The sequence below is a fragment of the Corvus cornix genome, chromosome 9 (genome assembly GCF_000738735.6).
Source record: "Corvus cornix cornix isolate S_Up_H32 chromosome 9, ASM73873v5, whole genome shotgun sequence".
Taxonomy (NCBI): domain Eukaryota; kingdom Metazoa; phylum Chordata; class Aves; order Passeriformes; family Corvidae; genus Corvus; species Corvus cornix.
The window spans coordinates 12,801,003-12,823,281 of record NC_046339.1 but is presented as its reverse complement, the minus strand read 5'-3'; the positions used below and the strand labels follow the sequence as shown (position 1 = coordinate 12,823,281).

General features: G+C 42.9%; 1 protein-coding gene across 1 annotated transcript; it reads right to left on the bottom strand.

Moving 5' to 3' along the window:
* Positions 1-659: 659 nt before the first annotated feature.
* On the bottom strand, positions 660-22,277 carry MELTF (melanotransferrin). Its single transcript, XM_019289858.3, has 15 exons — positions 19,438-22,277; positions 16,862-17,016; positions 13,108-13,207; positions 11,597-11,779; positions 11,118-11,274; positions 10,192-10,259; positions 9,339-9,526; positions 8,976-9,156; positions 7,885-8,036; positions 7,375-7,471; positions 6,361-6,555; positions 5,250-5,406; positions 3,099-3,166; positions 2,816-3,003; positions 660-2,019 (listed from the first exon to the last, which is right to left on the bottom strand). The coding sequence occupies exons 1-15, from the start codon at positions 19,481-19,483 to the stop codon at positions 1,741-1,743; spliced, it is 2,214 nt and encodes a 737-aa protein (XP_019145403.3). The 5' UTR covers positions 19,484-22,277; the 3' UTR covers positions 660-1,740.
* Positions 22,278-22,279: the final 2 nt, after the last annotated feature.

Below are 22,279 nucleotides of genomic sequence, written 5' to 3'. Positions count from 1 at the left end.
CTAGGAGTGTGTTCTCTCATTCTGTCACTGCCTGGGAGAAGAGCCCGACCCCCACCAGGTTACACCCTCCTGTCAGGGAGTTGTAGAGCGGAATAAGGTCACCCTGGAGCCTCCTCCAGGCTGAACACCTCCAGCCCCCTCAGCCGCTTTCTCATGGGACTGTGCTCCAAACCCTTCTCTGGGTACATCCCAGCACTTCAGTGTCCTTCCTGGATTGAGGAGCCCAGAACTGGAAGCAGCACTGAAAGTGTGGCCTCACCAGTGCCAAGTGCAGGGGACAGTCACTGCCCTGGTCCTGTTGGCCACACTATTCCTGATACAGGCCAGACAGGATGCCATGGGCCTTCCTGGCCACCTGGGCACACACCGGCTCATGTTCAGGCACTGTTTCATAATTAACCAGAAGCACAAGGAGAAGAAACACAGCAGGGACGCAGCTGGGCACAGCTCGCCAGTGGTCATGGGTTTGAGTGCTGGGCACGGCATCACTGCTCCTCGCACAGACACACTCACCCCATCGGGCACAGCTGGGGGCTAGGATCAGTCTGTCCCAGTCCAGCCCCAGTAACTGGGAGCAATGGAACAGTGGGCAGTGAAAGGGAAAGGCAAATATTCATGTCCCAGAAAAGCCGTAGTTTAGCTACCAGGCTGGAGTCTCGTTAAAGTGTGATTACTTCTGATGTTTATTTGCTATTTTCACTTATTTACATGATTACTATCTGGCTTTACAAGGTTTTTATTACACCAAATGTCTGTTCATCCCAGGATCATGAGGTGGTCTCTACAGTCAAGAGGACAGTGCTTGCCAGCAGCACAGCAACATCTGGTTAGTGCAGCTATGGATAAAAATAAAACCTGAATGCTACAGCCAGTAGAAATGGCTACTCAGAAGTGAAGTACTTTGTTTCACCTACAGCAAATACGAGTTTCATGCACAGACACTCAGGATAGCCCCATGTGGAAGGAGGACAGCCATGAGGCTCTTGATGAAGGCTGCATCAAATTAAAGATCACAGGACATCTCTGTCCAGCCATGAGAGCACTGGGTGTAGAAAGTCAATAAGCTCAGTGGATGCTCACATTTGGCTTTGTTCTTTTCTCTGTCAAAGGGTAGTCCCCCTCCCAGTCTCTCAGGGCTTCCTCTTCATCCAGTGACTTTGGAAATTTCCCCTACTTTCTTCTGCTGGAAGGTAGAAGACTTTGTCCATGGTAGAAGCTGGACTGGTCTCTGTTCACAGCCTGTCCATTCTCTGCGCGCTTACCTCTGTGGCAGCAGAGCTCAGGGGAAACTGGGTGGGATGGGTAAAGCAGGGATATGGAGTCTGAATATAACCCACCAGGAGGCTGCTAGAGAGAAGATTCACTAGGCAAGAGTTTTGATATTTCCTTCCAAGAAATTCTTCTAGAATTGAAACCCAGTATCCATCTAACAGTTCTTGGGAATCCTGGGTGGTTCACTATCAGCAATGATAGCAGAAATGCTCCAGTTTTAGACTAATCTTGTAAACCATGTTGATACTGTATTGCTGGTTTCTGCCCCAAATTCCACCCCATCCACACAGACAGGGGCAGCTTCCAGCCCCATCCCACTCCCTGATGAGCAGATGCTGTTGGCACTTGCCCTGCAGAGAGGCAGGAAGAGGCATTCACATGGTAGCACAGCACGTTATCCAAACAGCAGCTTTTCTGAAGATAAGGTGGCCGGGCAGAGGTGGCCTGGAAGTTGCCATTTGGACTGTGCTAGTCCAAGCCTTGTATCTGCCATAAAACAAGCAGGGGAATGACAGTAGCCATGAGTGAGTATTGTGTTATCTTATTACCTGCCCCAGAGCACTGGGGCGTTTGCATCCCTTCAAGGGACTCAATATATTCACTCCCCAGCCATTCTATGTATGTTCTCCTCTCTTCTACTGGCACAATCTCAACAGTGGAATCCTTAAAAATCAAGTCTTTTCCCTGAAAAGTTGAAGAATCAAACATTTTGAATCCATTTCCGTTGCTGCTATTTCCAAAGTAGACCTGAAAATAATAAAAAATTCTTAGTATTTTGCAAGATGAAGTGCCATGTTCCTGTCATACAACATGAAATATGACAGGAACTGTTTTGTAGATTAAAAATTCATACACAATTGCAGAATCTCTTATGCATTCCTTTTAGACGCTCCAGTAGATCAGATACAGAATTCTGCCACTGGCAATTACAAGAACAGCATTTGTGATTTTGTTTTTCTCAGTTACTATCTGGAAAAAGAGCTGTAGTTTTTTAAAAATTCTCCTGCCTAAATATTGTTATGCAATATAGGGTTTGGCTGCCCAGAAGTTACAGACACTACTGAAGCCTACCATGGGGATATTGCTCAGTTGTGATTTTGAACTAATTAACTTCAGGATGGAGAAGAAGGAACCTTGCTGTGGCAGCCAGGCACACTCTGCCTGCATGGGTACATGGCTGTAGCATAAACAAACCCAGCATAAACAAACCCATAAACAAACATTCTATTGCATTCCAAGAAAAATTCCAGAATGGGAAAGCGTTAGCATGTACTCTGTTTCTTGTAGACCTCAAAGTAATGCAGAAACAGAGGAAAGCCATGGGAAATTACTACTGCAACCAGTGGCTGGGCAAAAAGTTGAAATCCCTTGTGCACCAGGGTGGTTTTACTGGGTGAGTTACATGGGTTGTATTTTACCTTCTCTGTCACACTCCCAGGGCTGTGCACTGTGCACATGCTGCCAGTGCCATGATGCAGTCCTTATCCTCGGAGTGTGTTAGACCATATGGAACTCCCCCCAAAAATAAATGGATTATTAGTACCTGGGCTCTGTCCAGTAGTCCATATAGAGCAAAAACGTTGACATCTGGGTGAACCATAACAGCCTGAGCTGGCACCTGAGCCAGGTGACAACTGGCAAACTGGCTGACTTCAGCACGGGCACCATTTGGACATAGTAACTGGAAATCAGTGGACTTCAACTTTTGGGCCCAACTAGCAGTGTTTTTACCTGAAAAAAAGAAACTGGTCATTTTCAAGCAATGAATGCTTTAGAGCAAGAAAAAATAATTGGATTATAATAAAGAGACATGTAAAACTAAGTACCATCTGTGTTTTCAAACACCGTTGAGTGCTTCACAAAGGCTACATCCCCAGAATCTTCTGCCAGGCACCTAAAGAAAGTCAAAGATATGAATTCAATTCGAAGCATCTCTATGTGAACCACATTTTTTCAGTAACTCATAGGTTTAGAATGCAATTTTTTTTACAGGCATTCCTTAAACAAATGTACTGGGTCCAAAGTTAGTAAGAAAAACCAGAGAAATTAAGCATCTTGGATGTAGAGAAAGGCAACATCTTTGCAAAATATAAAAAAAAAAAATATTCAGAATTACAAATTTCAAGAGTGGAATAGAGTAGAAAAAAATTATTAAAAGCATTGTGAAAAACAACAGGAAAGACCAGTATTAGATGAGTAAAGAAACAGAAGATCTATTATGTGATACTCAATGCAGCATTTGCAGCCCTGTATATTGAAGACCTCTAGTTAATCTAACTGCAATTTCTAAGGGTAGTGTTCCAGAACTAAGTTCAGTTTCCTCTAATTTTCTGATGCAGAAGCAGCCCAACATGACAAGGGACCCTAAAACCACCTCCTCTCCTATGTAGCTTATTCTGTAAGTGTTTTCAAGAAGCATTTCCTAAAACAAAATAATTAAACACACCAATGAAATAGATGTAAAGCTGTAACTGTGCACGGCTTATGCAATACAAAATGCAAGGGAAAGTTATTACTGGTAACAGTTACCAAAAATGCGTATGTTTCAATTGCACCTGGTTTAACATCAGCAGTTCTAATCAAAGGTCTTACCACGATGTGGTTGATGCTGTCACGCAGACAACGAGGACTAGTGGGGCTGTTCAGTGCATTTCCCAATCAGAAAAAGCTTTCCTAACAGATTTTTTACTACTCTGGGCAGTTTAATTTGCCCCAGGCAGTTGGAATATACACAAACTGAATGGCCTCTCACATCACACCTCTAGTAAAGTTAGTCTGAAGACAGAGTTGAAGGAATCTGGAAATCTGAATTTTAAGTCCATCTCAATCACCTTCCACAACCCATTCTTCTTTCAGACAGGATCACCTGAGTGTCACGGATAGACCTACCCTTACCTTGAGGAAGACTGTGATCCTCCATTTTTTCACATTCTACACATTTAAATACTTAAAATGCCCCACATCACTCAATGAATTAAGCACCTTCTCTATTAAAACAAAAGTGATCTCCATATAAAGTTTGACTGTATGGGCACTATTATCAAATGCAGAATCTTAGAATTATGAGCAAGGCTCATGCAGCCTGTAACAGCATTTGTTGCTCATTCGTCTGGTGACTGGGAGCTGGCTCTGTTCTCATGAAGTCTATGTTCTGTACTCATGAAGTACAGCAGAGGATCTGAAGTTTGCCTGCAAGGCAAACCCAGCAGAGCAGCTGGACTCAACTAAATAGATTTGCAAAAAGTAGTTACCCAAATCTATCTAACGCTTCAGTATTTACTAGGCAGCTGCTGTGGAACTCTCCCCCCCGAAGGAAAAAGGTGGCTTTCTGCCAGCTGTTACATGCACCATTACCTTCTGAGGTGATAGTCAGGAAACGGAAGAAAGTTTCACAGTCTTTGGGTATGGCCCCATGTGTACATGTACACTGTTACACTAAATATTCATTCCATTCTATACTATTTTCCCCCCTGTATTTTTAACATACTCTGTTTGGAATAGGTTTTGGTGATTGAACATTAGCCATAGCTGTTTGTGCTGTTCAGAAATCTACCTTCAGATACAGCCACCAATGAATCAGAGTAGTGAAGACACATTCCAGGCTCCTCATCACAAGCCTGTCACTCTGCAGGGACTTAGAGAAGCCAGATCGTGGCTACTGTGCGCCTGCTTCCCTGCTAGAGCTCCCTATGGATGAGCTGCCCATCCAGAGTGGCAGACTCCCTGTCCCACTAGATTAAAGCAAGACTGCACACCAACAACAATCTACTTGATCCTCATGAGGTGGGTGCTCTGTGCACAGACATGTGGGTTGGGCTGTATGATCACCTGGCTGTCTGCAAGGACACACATCCCACCTAATTTACAGCACCTGCTGCAGCAACAACAACCTCTGGTTGCTGACTGGGATGGAAACCAGGTGCTCATTGCATTTTGGCAGGCTGACACACAAAATCACAACCGTAGGTATCAGTTACCTGAAGGCTCCACTGTAGCTGTAATAACGTTCTTGGCTACTTGCACTGCATTTGTTTTTTCCACTGTCATCTCCAATACACAGTTGACAGAGCTTTGCTGGGTAATTGTCCTGCTCAGCTGAGGGCACACAGCTGGCAGAGAAAAACTCACTCACAGCTGGGGAAAGACAAAACCAACATAAGGAGTGAAAAGTGTGGGCTCTTCACAAAAAAAGATCATGATGCAGGTTTCAGTAGAACACTAGAAATACAAGTTACAGCTGCCTTACTGGAATTCACAAACCAGAACTTCTCAAATATTTTCAGAGCACTCTTTAGTTGACTATGTAAAGTCAATAAAATAGTGGGGGTGTGCTGGGGGAGCAGTCAGGGAAGGTTCTCCTCTGACATCTGTGGCAAGCTCTGAGCTCCCAGTGTTAAAAGGACATGGACATTCTAGAGCAAATACAGTGGAAGGACAGTAGGATGCTCAGAGTTGGCTGAAGCAGAGCTTGCACTTTCCAGGCTGAGAACTGGGCTTGGTCAGCCTGGAGAGAAGACAACTAACAGTGTATTGCTATCTTAATTTACATAGTGGGGTTTTCAGGAAGACAGAGCCAGGTCCTTCTCAGGGATGCAGAGCAAAAGGATGAGAAACAACAGACCAAAGTTATGAGAAGGAAACTTCTGATTAGATACAAGAAAAGAAATCCTTTGTACCAAGGATGGTCAAATAGTGGGACAGGGCTCAGAGAGGTTGTAAGTAATCTGTGTCCTAGGAGTTACTCAGAACCTGCCTGGACATAGCCCTGAGCACTATGAGCTACCAGACCTTTAAGTAGCTGTTTGGACTAGATGACCTCAAACTGTCCCTTCCAACCTAAATTAGCCAATGATTTTGTGATAAAGGAAAGGATACTTTTGTGTTAGATGTAACATTTTCTGTTAGAGATCTCCACTAGTCCACACTGGTGGCAAACTTAAAATTTCAAATCATTTTATTAAAAACACAACACCCCTTCACAAACAGATATTATTAATATAGAGCTATGAAATATCAAAATTAATTCCCTAATTAAAGTTTATCATTAGACTATTACTATGTTTTTGATATATAATAATGTTGTCTTACCTTGAGGAATATTACAGTCTCTGTTCTTAATAATCCCCCTCTTAATTAGTATGCCAATGGGAATATTCCATCCAGCATTTCTCCCCAGCCCTGTGTGGCAGGACTTCTTCCCTCTCAGGTCACTGATGGTGAATGCATTGGACAGATTTCGTTTCACTACCACCACTGCATAGTATGCATTGCTGCTGTCATCAGCTTGTAGAAAAAAAACAACACATTACAGCTTTCCTTAAGCATTCCCACACCTTAGTGATCATCTGTGGATCCATTACACTTGTCTGGTGGCAACCTCAACTGCACCAACAATCTGCTAGTCAGGGAGTAAGGATGTACATGCTGCTGCATTCACCTGTGGTCTGTAAGCTGGTACTGCTACACACCTGAGCTGAATAATCTACAGACAAGATGATGAAAGTGTTCTTGTTACCATCAGCTCTTATAAATACATCCCTCTGAAAAACAATGTTTGGGGCATAAGTAACTTAGAAAATCTGCTTCAAGAAGTTGTTTTTATGTGAAAACTTCAAACCTGTATTAAAACTTCAATGAGTTTGGCAGCAAATTTCAACTCTACCTTAGTGACACTGTAGACACAAGCCCTCTTTTAATCCGTGACTCTGAAGCAGCCACACTGACAGGAAGAATTTGCTTCTAACTAGAATCTACTGTGCAATTTCTGTATTTTTGCTTCTCTTAAAAATATTTTGACTTTGTGAATACTAGTTTTTTCCACTGAAAATATTTTTTTTTCAGAATTCAAAAAACAAATGAAGAGGTACGAGACTAAAAATTGCCAAAGACTCAACCTGGTCCTGCAGCAGGACAGACAGAAGTTCCCTCACTGTAGAAGCTCATCTCATATCCTCCTCTATCCATGATGAGAGGGTCATGATTTTTATTTCCTTTGAAAACAGCTTTCCTAGTAGGGCTGGGAACAAAGGACTGTGCTTTTAGTGCTGTTTTCAAACAACCTGGAAAAATAAGGCCAATATTTATGTTTCTGGACCTTCTTACCAGAATAACTTTCTCCAGCAGCTGGTACAAGGCCATATGTCTTCCCAGCTGTGTAAATATCAGCTCCACCCAGAACTACAACATCACTTTCCTTTTTCTGAAAAATAAAAGAAAATATAGGATTTCTGAAAAAACCCAGCAGATACTTTCCTTGCTACAATGACGACACCTTTATGGTCACACCTGTGGCACCCTGAAGGGCAAGGCTGCCAGCAAAAGAGCATCACACTGCTAAAGAAAATCTCCCAAAAGTGCATAAAGCATCATCACTGAAACAGGGGCAGGAGATTTCACATACAGAGGCTTGAGTTAGATGGGAAACAGTGTTCTCCTCACAGCCAAAGATGATCAGGGTCCAGGTTCATCCAGACCATCTGAGCTACAGATCATCTTGAAATCCAGTGTTCCTACTGGTCACCAAAGTGAGCGCACATCTCTCTAAACCCACCTACCCAGCAGAGAGCAGCTTCTGTTCATTTGGTTTATGGCACAATGACTGCAGCAGCCTACCTGGATCAGCTCCATGCACTCTTCCTTTGTCTTGGCTGAAACACACTGAATTGCTGGCTTCAGATTCTCTTTCCTAAAGGCAACGGCCATTTCACCACATTTCCAAATCTCCTCAGTGGATACAACACACCAGTTCAGGCTTTCTGGCATTGCTGCACAAAATTGAAAAGCAAATACTACATTCACTTTCTTTGCACTAGACAAGGAGCCATCACACTGCCCACTGTCACATGTGTCCCATATATGCTATTGAAAATATTTGCTTCTGTGTTGCTCCCCATCCCTCCAGCTCAGAGTTACACCAGGAACCAGGGCACTCCCTGACGAGCAGTTATGTCCACACTGCAAACCTCTCCATAGCAAAGGAACAACAATTTCTACAATTACTGACCATTAAGCCCAGCCACAATGTGTTAGTTGAGTGCAGCAAAAAGCCACCCTGAACACAAGCTTCCTCACACTGACAGTCACGGAGCAATGCCCAGAAGAGACAAGTCAGGAAGGTGAGGGGCTTTGCCACAGCACAGATCACATCTGGGAGCCTCAGTTGCCAGGATTTTTAAGCTTCTTAAGGCAAAGATTATTGTAATTTGTGTTTCTGACTTTCCCAGAACATGTATCAAGTAATTTCTACTTTCTTCTGATAGCAAGAAGGACCATAATGCTTCAATAAAGAGCAGCTGAAGGTTTCCTTCAGCTTGTGGAGGAAACCCTCTGCTAGGAGCCCATTCACCGTATTTTATAGACTACCTGAGGATTTGCATAGCAGCACATTACTTCTCCTTGTCAGCAGGTAAGAAATTAAGTACCAGGTAGCAGTAGCATCTTACCAGAGTAATGTCTCTCATATACTAGCAAGGGTGAAAAATGCCTGCATCTTATAAAAAAGTGGGCCAATTTGCACAGGAAAATGTTCTGCAATGCACTATTGTTTCTAGGTCAAAAAGTGACCTTTGCCCATGCTCAAAAATCAGATTCGCATCTTGCCGGAACCCTCCAAGAGTGGGAAGAAAATAAAGCAGAATCAAGATGATCTGTGTTATCAGCTATCTTTTTTCTTGGTTATAAATAGGAATCTACAGACAACTTACTGTTGGGGTTGCAGCTCAGAGCTTGCATGGCATGAAGATACTCATCACCCAGCCATGCCTGGTAATTCTGAGCTGTGATTTCAACAAGCTCCGTGGTGGCATCTCGGAACAGAAGATTTTGGGCACCGTAGGCTGCAGAGTCAAACATCTGAAACTTGGCACCCACCCCATTAAATCTTTGCTGTAATATTAAAGAAGAAAGAAGCACCTGTCACATATCTCTCTACCTGGAATGTGTGACACCCCATACCACTTCAAACCCCACAGAGCCAAAAGTGCTCAGATATCCTGTTTTCAGTTTGGTTAGACTGGTGGGAGAACCCTTCTAAAATGCAAAGTAGCAATGAAAAAACAGTCTCCTACTTGTCCCTGGTTTAGGAGCTGGAAGAGAACTGTCCCGTCTGTGTCAGGCCGCACAACCACAGCCCGAGCGGGGACTCGGGCCAGGTGGCAGCTTCTCCACTCTGTCACATCAGCTCTTCTGCCATCACGACACAGCAGCTGGAAGTCCCGGGAGCGGAGCCCCTGGGCCCAGGAAGAAAGGCTTCTCCCTGAAATCAGACAGGATGTGCTTAAGGAACAGACATCAGGTGGGGCTGATGCTTCTGGCTCCAAGCTTCACATGTGGAGCAGAACACACATCTCCTGAGCATCTCTGAACTGTTCCCGCCTGCACAGGATATCCTGTGCATCTCTGTCGTCCTTCAGTCCTGTAACACTTGTGAGACTGCACTGAGCTGGTGTCTGCAGCATATCAAGAGCATCCCTAGTTTAGAATCATGTACAGCATTTTCTGTTTTTTTTTTCCCCTGGGTCAGACAGGTACAAGATATTAAAGCAATGTTAGATTCAAGGAAGTTTTTACACAGTGCCAGATAGGGCATGTTAACTCTCCTAGTCTCCACTGAATCCCTTGGCAGGCTGGAGCAATGTGACAGCCCAGGACTGTATAAAAAAGAGTTTTCTGCTGTTGAAGGCCTCTTTCCAGAAGCAGCTTAGGATTCCACCTTTCACCTTTACCGACACTATCAAACATTTTAAAAATTCTCTATCTCCTGGTGCACACCTCAGAGGGTACATCTGTTTTCACTATTACAGCGTATTTTTGCTGATTCCTCAATTCCAAATACATCAAATATTTGATATTACACTGTCATTACAGATACCGTACTTCAGATCTTGCAGCCATTTTTCAACAAGCTTCAGGATTACTCACCATCTGTATATCCAGGCACTGTGCTGTGCTTCACAAAAGCAACCTCTCCAGCATTTTCAGCCAAACACCTAATAAATACAAATCCAACCACAAAAATGCATTATAAAACCCCCGTGCTCTGGCCACTGCCGGCTGACAGCCTGAGGGCTCTGTGCTCCGTTCCATCAGCCACAGACACTGACCTACTTCCTTGTGCTGAGAGTTTTGCTCAAGGCAGAGACTAGTGGCTGTTAGAGCATGAAGTAAACTATCATTGTCATTTGGTGAACATGAACAACATGTTCAGTGCTGCCTGGGACAAACACCATGACCTTCTTTGTCCAATACAGTTCTGTGTCTAAGGCAGGCACATAATCTTTTGGGGAATTCACAGGGAAGAGCAAGTGTTTCTCATAAGCAAATTCTGCCCTCATTAATGCTATGACTCGGGGACTGGGACCTGCAACACAGCACACAGATGGGAAAGAGGAAAATAAAGATTGGTGTGCAAAAATGGAGGGCAGAGCAGCTCAATAATTCAGTGCAGCTGAGGTGGGATGACTGAAATAGCCAAGTAGGGCAGCAGTTCAGCTCTCAGACTCCGAGGATCATCAGGTTTTACTGGGAAAGATAAGTCAGTAAAGCCTGCTGAAACACTCAGATTGTGTCAACAGCTGGAGACAGCAAACAGCAGGGGGCTTTCCCTGCCCAGTATATGTGCTAAATATCCATTTGGTTTTAATATTCAGGTATTAATACCTTAAATAATGGGTTAATAATTCCTTTTATTCAGTCAAATTAAAAGCATGGCTATCCTAACAAAACTACAGATTTTCTAACAAGATCAACTGGAAGCTCTGTAGCTTCAGTTTCCTGTCAGTGAGGCCTGAACATAACTACGGAAAGGGTACAGCGATAAAAAAAATTGACAAAGACACGATTTTTACCTGAAAGCCCCACTATAGTCATAGTATTGCTCCTGGGAATTTAGTTGACATTTGTTCTGTCCTTCTGAGTCCCCTTTGCAGAGCTGACAGAGGGATTTAGGATAGTTCACACCATTTGCTCCAGGAACACAGCTTGCATTGAAATAGTCACTTACAGCTAAATGCAAAATTAGAATGAGACATTTTTAGCAATGAATAAACAAGATCCTACAATTTCATTTTAACACATCCACACAGTACATCTCTACAAAGACATAGAAGGCACAAGTTACTTTCTTCTTAAAAGATAATTTCCAAGTTTAAAAAAAACCAAAACCCTGCAGTCTTCATCAGACCTACATTAGGTCTATTCCATCGTACAAGGAGCACCAAAGTCAAAGAACAAAACAGCAGCTGAATCACATCTCTGGACACAGACACAGGGTCCCAAGACCATTGGGAGAGCATTGCTGAAGAGATCTTTGCCCTCTAACTCTTGCCTTTTGGAAGGTCACATCCCATTGCTGCCAGGTGCCCGGTGTGAGTGAGGTAACCCACGGGCACATCCCAGCCTGCAGTCCTGTTGATGCCGGTGTGACAGGAGCGCACACCCTTCAGACTGTTGATGGTGATGTTGGAGCTCTTCTTCACCACAGCCACAGCATAATAGGAAGTTCCAACCTCTGCAGCATAGGAAGAAAGAGAAGCAACCTAAGTAGCCTCACAGCAGCATTACAGTGACATACACTGATCTTTGGCCTCTTGTGACTTCCCTACCCACAAGCAAGTCACTCTGTTCACATCCTTGGTGAGAACCTGCTGCCTGTGTATCAATGTACCCTGTTATTTTTTCAGTGTGAATTGTCTTAGTCCACAGACAATCTGCTCTAACTTTGGAGGTCACTCTGCTTTGAAAGGGAGGTTCCTTGCTGGAGGAAGTTTTCTGTGACTTTAGATATATTTGGGTTGAATTGAAACCGATATAATTTACTCCCCAGTTGGTCTTAATTTTGTTACAGCAGAGTGAACTGTTGTCTCTGGAGCATCACTGCTGATTTCATTCTCTTTGTTTTACAGTTTAATATAACTCAGAGTCAAGAGTTGAGGGTTTGAAGGGATCATAAGGTCATTTAATCTGACTTTATTTAGATCAGAAATCACTAAATTTCTTTCCCTTTTCTCTTATTTCAGCTCGTAGCCTGACTAATGGAGATAGCCAGCCTCTGGGTCCTGAGGCCCATTTGGTTTTAAGAAGCCAAAGCACAGGTCCCTCAACCAGAGTCATGATGTGTTTAACAGGGTGGGGGGGCTGCTGCAGATGACCCAAGATCCTATGGACTGAGCCCAACAGCCACTTCTGAGGATGCCTTTGGCCAGGTGACACTGAGACCCAGCTACAAAACAAATCCAGCTCCATCTCACAACAGAGTGATGGGACAGCATTGCCAGCAAACTGCTTCCAGAGCTCTCCCTTCCCTTGTGTCTTAAAGTTATGGGGGGCATCCTCCAGCTCTGAACTACACAAGCACTGAATTATTGTCTCTGCCTTGAAAGGAACTCAAAGCTTAAGATCACCCAGACAAGAAGCATAATCTAGTACTTCCTTTCTTCCAGCAGGTAATCGTATACACTAGGAAAAACAAAATCTAATTATTCTAATGCATGGGACTGACAGATAAACCTAATAATTCATGCTTTGCAATTCATTAATCTGAAAAGTATGGAACAGAGAACACAGTAAGCAGAGAGACAGTAAAAAGAAACAAGAAACAACCCAACAAACTTATTACAGAAACAGCTATTCTGACCCAAATGCTTCAGGACACACTCAGCCACAGCCCTGTGTCTCCTGTTTCCCCAGACAGTCTGTTACAGGCAGGAGCAACCAAGAGGGAACCTGAATACTACCTACTGTTTAGAGTCTTCAAGAGGACTCCAAATAAAATGCAAACAGCAAATACTTTTTCTTATGCATTTTAAGTGATCTAAAAGGCATTTGATCAGAACAGACCTTGATCATATACTTCCCCAACCACAGGTTTCAGACCATGCTCCCTTCCAGCCTGGAAAATCAAGCGGCCATCCAGGGTCACTGCATCTGCCAAGTCATCCTGTGCAGACACAAGGGCAGAATGTTTGTTAAAGCTTAATTTCAGTATTTATTAACAACCAGAGTGCCCATGCATTTACAAGACACCCCTTAATCTGTATTTGTGTTTTCTTTTTTCCAGTTATTTTAAGGGCACACAAATTTCTGAACTCTTACCAAGAGGGATTTTAGACCTTCAAAACTGCCTTCCTGCAGAAACAATGCAGAAACCAGCCCTGCACCATGATGGCTTCACTAGTGTTAATAGTTCAGAGGAACCTTAGAAATGGATGCTGCAGCTCTGTGAAGGATCTTAAGGCCCAGTGATTTGAGGTTTCATTCATCTCTGTAGCTAGTACCCTGACTCTTGAAGATTTAAATAAAGTAAATACATTTTTAGATCATACAGAGATAGTTCAAAATAGTATCTTTTGGGGCTACAAAATCTGAATGCCAAAGTGCACTCCAAAGCACCCTTAGATCCTGCTGGCTTGTAGCTCAGCACAAGCCAGACATGCATTTTGTCAGCAGGGGAGCAGGTGACAATGGGTTCCCGAGAAGGAGGAAGTATCTAAAAAGACTGTTCAAATTGGGAGAATACAAGTCTGAGGCATCCACTTTGGGGAACGTGTCCAACAGCACAATGTATTTTCTGTTGACTGTAACACCAAGCTGGCTGGGATCCTGCTACAGATGCAGGATTGCTCTGGATAGCACAGGAAGGGACTTCCCACAGCAGCAAGGCCAGGAGAACTGCTGTACACACCTCTGGCCAGCAGAGCCAGCTCCCACTGTGTGCTGAACCTATGGGAGCCAGGAGAGGGCATTTCCCAGAGACAAGGTACTGCCAAGAAATAATCAGCAGTGTGACATTTTGCATTCCTAAGCTGATTCCAAGTTTCTTACCAGTTTGCTTAACCTCTGGTTTGGCACTGGAGGGAGTAATTTAGTTTCTCCATCCCTTGGGAGCTTGCAAAGCCCTGGTCAGGGCAGGGCTAGGACTACTCAGCACACCACAGCAAATTCCCACAGGCTGAACAACATACAGAGCTTGAACATTTTTTAAGGGATCATGTGAGAGCACAGGTAATATGTTGATGTTGACATCTAAACCAGATTTGAAGTTGCCATGTAATTTGAAATCTTTTACTTGTTTGGCTTGAAGGAGAAAAAAGATTATATCCATTAATCAGCTGAAACAAGAGATGTCCTGAGAGTTGCTTCTCATGAATAAGAGCTGAATAAATCCAAGGGAACCTGAAGCAGACTTGGTGTTGGAAGATATTTGCATCTTAAAGAACAGACACAATCTTTCTGGAATAACTAGATGCGATATTCCACTGGTGAGGGTTAGAGCACAGGACAGTTTAGGAATCAAATACAGCCTGCTGTTTAGGAGGGACACCTGACAGGAGAGGAGGTGGGAGTTAGAGGAGGTGGGAGTTAGAAGGATCTTACCCTGAAGAAGAACAAAATGAGCTTCTAGAATTGGTGGTGGACAGAAAATAGAGCAGATATAATGGAAAGGGTGTCACAGAAGTCATGAGGCATGTTATATGGCCATATTTTCATAGGAAATAGCACTTTTCTGACCAAAAAGCTGAACCTACGAGCTCTGTTCAGACACAGAGCCTCTGATCAATAGCTTCTGTAAGAATAGCACAAGACAAAACCAGTCTATTGTTGTATTTAACATGAATTAGCTTGCTGGCTACAGACATCTCTTTTAAATACACACAATTATTGCTGAGGTGACATATCAACAGCAGTGTGGGTGTATTATTTTTTTGCAGCAAGCATTTGCCAATAAATTTAGCAAAAGCATGGGACTCACATACAATTTTTTAGTAAGTATACATGTGATGGACATATTCTATTCATTATTTTCAGAGGAAGTTTATTACTGTATGTCACAACATTTCAGAATTACCTACATAAGTGTTTCAAAGACCTGCTGAAAATAAGCACTGGTCACATTAAATATTGTCAGGTTCCCTAGTTAAATATTTAGGTATTTCTTAATTTTTACACACCTTCAATCAAAAAGGTTTTTTCCTTTATCCATGTGCTAACACATTCACAGGTCTAAGTCCAAATTATGCAGTGTTACAAAACAGCACCTGCCTCTTCAGCCACTGTGTCCTGCTCCCTTCTCGGCCTCAAAGATCAGAGTTCAGTGCAGATGCCAACTCAGGGGTTCCACACAGTCCTACACAGAGTAGGTCAGCTTGAATATTTAGTAGATTATTAGCACAAGGGAAAAAAAAAAAAAAAAAGAGGTCTAAAGGACAAAGTCTTGTCTGAAGCCTTACAGTGAAAATTCATTTCATCAGAAAGCAACTTACTCATGCTGTCTGCCTGCCTGCTACTTCCAATGGCTTGCAAATACAATTCTGTGAGCTCTGTATTTCAGAAGCAGACAGGCATCAGCCCTTTAAATAATCTGCTTTGCAGAGTCTAACAGGTCCCTCTGTTCAATGCAGCAATCAGCCAAGTGGTTTTGGGAAGACCTGACATTAGAATGCCCTGTCTAATCCCAAGGTAAGATCCACATCTGTATTGGTATCTGCTCTCAGCATTTTTCAATACAGCCTTGACTCCCTTGCTCAAGAACAGTATTTATCAAGAGGCAATGAGGTAGTCTTAGGAGTCAACCATTCTGCTTCACTGACAAACATTACAAGACATCACTTTTTGAAATCTGTTCCTTTTTTCTGGCCACACAATCATCTGCCTCATCTCCCTTCAACCTATTCTTTCAGATCTCCTTTCCTTGCTCTGAACCTCTTGTCCTTGACAGGCTGCATCTCCTCCACAAAAACCTGATTCTTGGGCATATCTACAGAGAATACACAAAGAGCATTATAGATTAACACAGCCAGCCAACCTTCCCTTCCCCCACACTCTGCCAGTGAAGACAACCGTGATTACCTGCCTCCACACTGCTTCTAACATCCACTTTTTACCTTCTACCCCCTCCAAAGGAAGGAATTATCTTGCATACATCATTTTGCAAATTCACATGTTCCCAGTCTTTAAAACCTTCCCCAGAGGCACGCTCTTTTTGGAAACTGAGCATACTCTGGGCAGCTGAATTAATACAGCTTAATACAGAGGTTTGCCCTGTGCTCACCCCACTTGCTACTTTGCCTCTCTCTTGTACTCAGTATTGGGAGATTTGATTTGATTACACTCAGCTCATCTGTTTATACAGCAATTTCCATGACAGGACCCTGAAATGGGAGTTTGATCCAGAGTTTATCAAAATACAATCTACTTAAGAGGCTAAGCAGCACAGCTTTAATTACTGTCTGCATCTTGTAGCTCCATCCCTTCTTAAATGTCTGCTAAATAAATCTGACACAATTCCCAAATCAAAGATTAGTATTTGGGAGGAAATATTTAAGACCTTATCTGTGTTCCTAATGACTGGCCATATGTGAGCAGCCAAAGAGATGATACAGGGCCATTCTGACATTCAAGTTCATATGTATACTTTTGTGTCTTTTCTAAAAAAGATATGCCTTGATTTTTCAGAGCCATGAGTGCCAGGAAGCAGAGGGTCAGCTGCCTGGATGGCCAGACACTCACCACAGACCTGTGCACCTCGCCAGAGGATTATTATTAGGCACATGAAGAAATTAAACCAATGACACTGCTGTCACTCACAGCTCACCTTGATCATCTGGGTACAGTTAGCAGCTGACCCCCCTGCTGTACACTCCAGAGGGGGAAGGATGCCAGCCTCACTAAAGGCCTTGCTCATGCCATTACACTTAGAAAGTTCTTCCTCAGAGACTGTGCACCACCGGATACGCTCCAGGCCAAGAGCTGCAAACACAACACCAAGAGAAAACATTACAGAACGCATCAGAGCTTTACCATTTAGAAGCAAACTTTTGTTCTGCTTCTCCTCCCTAAACAGAAAAAAAATCAGGTCTCATTTTGCAGTGAGTCCTTAGAGATGATTCCCACTTGCATTCCGATTAACATGAATCCTGAAGTTTTTTTGGACTGACCACAAGATCAGACTCAGATACCGAAATCCAGTGGCATTTGTTTCTGTCATAAGAAATGCGGGTACCGTGGAATAGGTCAGGGCATCCAGACTGTTCTAAACACCTTGCAGAATACATCATCTTAATCAAAGTCAAAAGCATATGAAATTATTATTTTAAATGATACACTACAAAACCAGAGACTGTCTAAAGACAACTCGTCTCAAGTATTGCTAGTTAGTACCTGGAGTCCTGCCCATATTGGTCTGAATTTAAAAAGCAACCTTAGGTGCTCAAAAGCCTTGCCACTAGGCTTATTATGAAAACTAGAAAAGTAAACTTGGCCTTTCAAAACAGTCTTTCATAAGAGATCATAACTGCAGTCAGGAAAAGAGGAGGGCAGAGCCATAAAGGAAAAGACTCAAGTTTAGTAGTGGAGATTTCCATTAATTAGCAAAGAAAGGTGCCTTTCAGTGGCCCCAAACACCACCCTCCTAAGTGCCAAAGTTACAAACACTTGGTTGCTTTTGTAAGGAGATGTCATCGTGCCCAGACAGTGCGGTGAAATGGAAACGCACCCGTGGGTTACGCTGACAAACAGGCACGGGTCATTTTCGTAAGCAGGGACACAACATTCCACTGTTTGTCTACAATTTCCATTTTTAAGCTGGAGTCTGCTGTAAACCATTTATCATGTGGTTTTCTAATACCTCTAGCTGGCCCTCTACTTCCCCCCCAGTGCCATGCAGCTGAGATGCCACATCTGATGGTGCAAGTTAAAAATTACTCCACTAGTGCCCAATAGTGCTCTGTGCACATTTTCTGACTTAGCGGCTGCAGACTAAACAAGACTGTTGATGCCAAAAGATCCAATACTGAAACAGTGGGTTTGGCTTTCTGTTCCTCTGCAACACAGAGCCAACTCTACTGCTGTCAACAAATATTAAGTCAGACTTGGAAAGCTTACAGGAAGTTTTCATGGCAGCATGTGCCAGTAGAGGGAGAAACAACTGCCCACCTCTGAGTTGCAGGAATTCTGAGAACCAAGATGGTTGGGAGAAAGGCATAACAGGTCACGGTAAAAACACACCTCACAGAAACTTAATGTTTGTACTAACTCCTCTGCCGGGACGAAATTTTCAGCATTAATTCCTTGGGACTGAAAGAAGAATCCTGGTTTTCATTTTGGAGTTTTCTTTTTATAAACATAAGCAAATAGAAGTTAAGATGGAGAGCATCTCAGTAGGTATATATGCTAAGTGCCATTTTTCAGCCTCAGCATTCTGAATTTAGACATAGACACACAGGAGGTAAAACATGAACTGTATGATGAAATCATTAGCCATACACCTGAAACATTAAGTTCATTTAGCTCTATATTTCAGCCAAAATAGTGAAACAGCATGAATCTGTTGGTTTTTTCCTCACTCATCAAAAACCAGGTATCCTTACAAGTTAACCCATCTGAAGTGGGCTTGAGCACAGACAAGGCCTGCAGTTAGCCTCTCTTCCTACTGCCAAGGAAAACCTGCTTAAAACATCAGGTCAGTGTCTGTACCCAAGTTTATTCCCAAATCTGGCCCTTCTGTATATCAGTAGATATACTTAAAGCTTGAAATGGCAGAAGCTGGCAACTTCCATTTGAAATATGCTCAGGGTCCTAAGCACACTATAACTATAACTGACAAATACCCCAATGACTCCTCAAAGTAATGGTACTCCATTGTGTAACATCTTGTCAAATGGCTATTTATACAGTTACTACTACACTGTCATGGGCTTTCAACAGAAACAATGGGGGGAAAAACAGAATAAACTAGGACCATTTCTTTTTTGAAGAACTGAAGACTGCTTCAGAAACAGCACCTACACCTCTGGTGAAATTAAAAGCACTCACCAATACAATTTGGGAGTGACAGGAGAAAGCCAACATGTTGCACAGAGCATGATAAGTGGAATAAAGCAATTATTTCTATTTTTACAAAGTAAGCATCATGGAACTGCTCACTGTTGTGAGAAACAGACACCACTGAACCAGAAATTGATTGTGCTGAGGAAATACAACATTTGATAACAATGAATCAAGATGCATACATGGTGTTCAATACAGCCTTTTCTACTGCTTTTCTATAATTTCCTTTGGTTTATTTTCTGGCCATATGAGACTGGCTCAGAAGTGGTTCTAGTTTCCTTGTGCTCTCTCACATCACACAGAAGTCCCATGCCACAGCAAAAGCTTTTAGACAACACTTACCAGCATGAAAGAAGAGAAGATAGAAGATATTTCTGGAGCTCTTCATGGTGAAAATTTTGGAATCTGTGATTTTTTTTCAGCCTTCAGAACTCCCAGATATCAAGGCTTCTGCAAGAGTGCTCTCTCCAGTCTGCTCTTAGGTGGAAATCTGCTGCATTCAATTGCCGATGCACTTTGTTCACCAATATACCTTGCTTACCTTGGAACACGTCACCTTGTAATGACTACTGGAAAAGAAAGCATGCCTCTCTCCACCCTGCCTCTACACTTGGAAAAAAATCAGACCTGGAAATTGCAAAATATCTGAGGCACCAACGAGGTCGCTTCTGCATTGGCACCACCCACCCACAGACTTCATTCAATAAACGGCTGCACACCGGCACACAGAGGTGGGGGCAGGGCTGGGGAACCACGCACTAACCAGTACTCCTGCTGAGGTCTATGTATCCCCTATACGTGGGGGTCAGGAAGCAGGAGGAGATTCAAGGTAAGCAGTTTATCTGGCAGAGCAGACAGTCACTTGATGCCACATTCTCAGCATTGTCAGAAATTGCATAAAGCCATAACCAGAAGCCCAGGCTCTTACAACAGCAAAGCCTGTACAGGTGGTACAGGACATGCTAAGTGCACATTTCCTGAAATTTAATAGCAAGTGCTATAAAATAGCTGAATTATTCTGACTTTTTTTAAGGTTTAAGAGAAAGCCCAGGAAGGATCCTCTCTCCCAGAAAGAGCCAAAACTGCTGACAGTAGCTCTGTTAAAAGCTTCTCTGAATTTTAGTGTAACTTTCACACAGCAAGCCTCCGCCCTTTTCTTCATTTCTCATTAGTCAGTGAACTGCAGGTGCCTGTAACACTTTGTTTAGATGAAAGCCATTAAGTGCTGCTTTACTCTGCTGACTGCCATTTCTCAGCTCAGCACCCAGCTCCCAGAAACAGAAGGGCTGTGTCCCGTGAGTCCTCCCACCCAGGGAGAGCATGAGCCACACAGCGTTGTGCATCCAACAGCCTGTACAGCAGGGAGTGAGGCAGAATGCTTCCAGCACTCATCAGCTACCTGACTGCAGTTTGGCAGGATGCTCTAACCCTTAGCAGGCACCTGTACAACAACAGCTGAGTCAATTAATTGCTATTTCAAGTTTAGAATTTCAAAAAAAGAGAGAATGATCCCTCCAGGCCTTCTCCCCAAACAAAACCTTATGGCTGAACTCTGTTGGCTGCCTAGACCATCTGGAATTTATTGTCCCTTTTTTGTCTTACATGTTAAAGAATAACCTGGTGCCACTGCAGTATTTCCAAATGCTTTTAAGGACCCATTGCTTGGATCCCTCCTGTGCCCTTTGTACTGGCCAGATTAACATCTGAAGCCCTCTCTCCCTGATGTTTGCAGAAGGGCTTACATTCATATACAGATAACAAGACTGATGCACAGTCCTAGCACCAGTTGCTTAGGACTGCAAGGGCAGGATTAGTAAGACATGAATCTGATACCAGGGCTCTCCTGTGGCTCTTCTGATCCTCTGTGGTAAAGGTTCAGAAGGCAGAGGAGCAGCCTTTTTGTACAGGAGGTCTATTCCAAACACAACCCCCTCTAAACAATCACACAAGCACAGTTCATCAGAATTTAGATAATTTTCCTATTTTATTCTTAACTCTATGAGTACCTTCGCTTTAAGGAGATATTAAATTTCTCCTAGTTTTCAGCTTAGCAAAAATGCCCACAAGAAAATAATATAACTTACAGTAATAATAGAGAGTAACAAATACTTCATCGAGCATGTGTCTGTATAGCAATTACAAATAGTTGGGTTATCATCAGGCAGGAAGAAAACCCACGATGCCTTCACTGCGCCAGCAAAAGAGTGGTAATGAATCAGTATGATGCCATTTGGATTTCCTAATTACTCTAGTTGTTAAAGTAGAAGCCTTAAGCAAAGTACATGTATCATAAAATGTAACTCTAAAATACAGAAAAGTGTACCCAAGAATCAAAGATATATCAGCACCTGATGCTGGAAAAATGAGACCCCTCCAGAGAAACATTAAGTAATGCAAAACCCTGACAGTTACACAAGGTAAGACAACAAGGAGCATAAAGGCTTTCAGAATCAACTTTTCTGCCAGTGCTCCAAGGCAACACTGGAAGCAAACAAAACAAAAAAGGCAAAGCAAATACTCCAGAGTCCTTTGGGTTTTCTTGATCCAAAACTTGTTTTCACTCCAGCATGACACCTGTGCAAGGTAATTGCTGTGGACTTCAGTCTGAGTGGAGTATTTGGTGATACCTGGCTAGTTTATGACAAGTGCCTGGGGGTGAAGTTCAGTGACAGTTACTCAGACACTCCAACATATGAAAGAGCAATTCCTCACAGACCTACTCAGCTGAACAGGGCTCTTTCTGATGGGTTAAAAAAAGAGGTAAAAAGAAGTGTTTACAATACAGAGATCTCAGATGTGTTTGCAGATTTAATAAAGACTCATATCCTTCTATTTTTTTTAGAATTGGTCTTTTAAGATGTCTCACAAGACACCTCAAACAATTAGTCACTTTCAAAGAGGGAGACAACAGTACACTTCTAGCTGCCTTAAAATTTTATGACATTATTTATCAAAAGCTGCATCAATCCAGTACACCATGCACTTTCATGGGCAGGAATTCTCAGAAAGGCAGCACACTTGATTTCCCAAATCTTGAAAACCAGAAACTCTTTTGGGCCATGCACCAACAGCTTTAACTTCCTGTAAGCCTCATTAGCATTCCACATAACACCAGCAATAATAGTGTCACAAGTTTAAACCTGCTTTTAATGCAGTAACTTCACAGACCCCAATGTGGTCACTT

What these genes read in the sequence shown, in the direction of transcription:
- MELTF (XM_019289858.3), bottom strand. Translation starts at nt 19,483, where the DNA reads ATGAAGAGCTCCAGAAATATCTTCTATCTTCTCTTCTTTCATGCTG. An exon ending in TCTTCTCTTCTTTCATGCTG is followed by an intron (nt 17,017 to 19,437) that starts GTAAGTGTTGTC and finishes TTGTGTTTGCAG; the next exon opens with CTCTTGGCCTGGAGCGTATC. An exon ending in AGCTACAGTGGAGCCTTCAG is followed by an intron (nt 3,167 to 5,249) that starts GTAACTGATACC and finishes GACTTTCTTTAG; the next exon opens with GTGCCTGGCAGAAGATTCTG.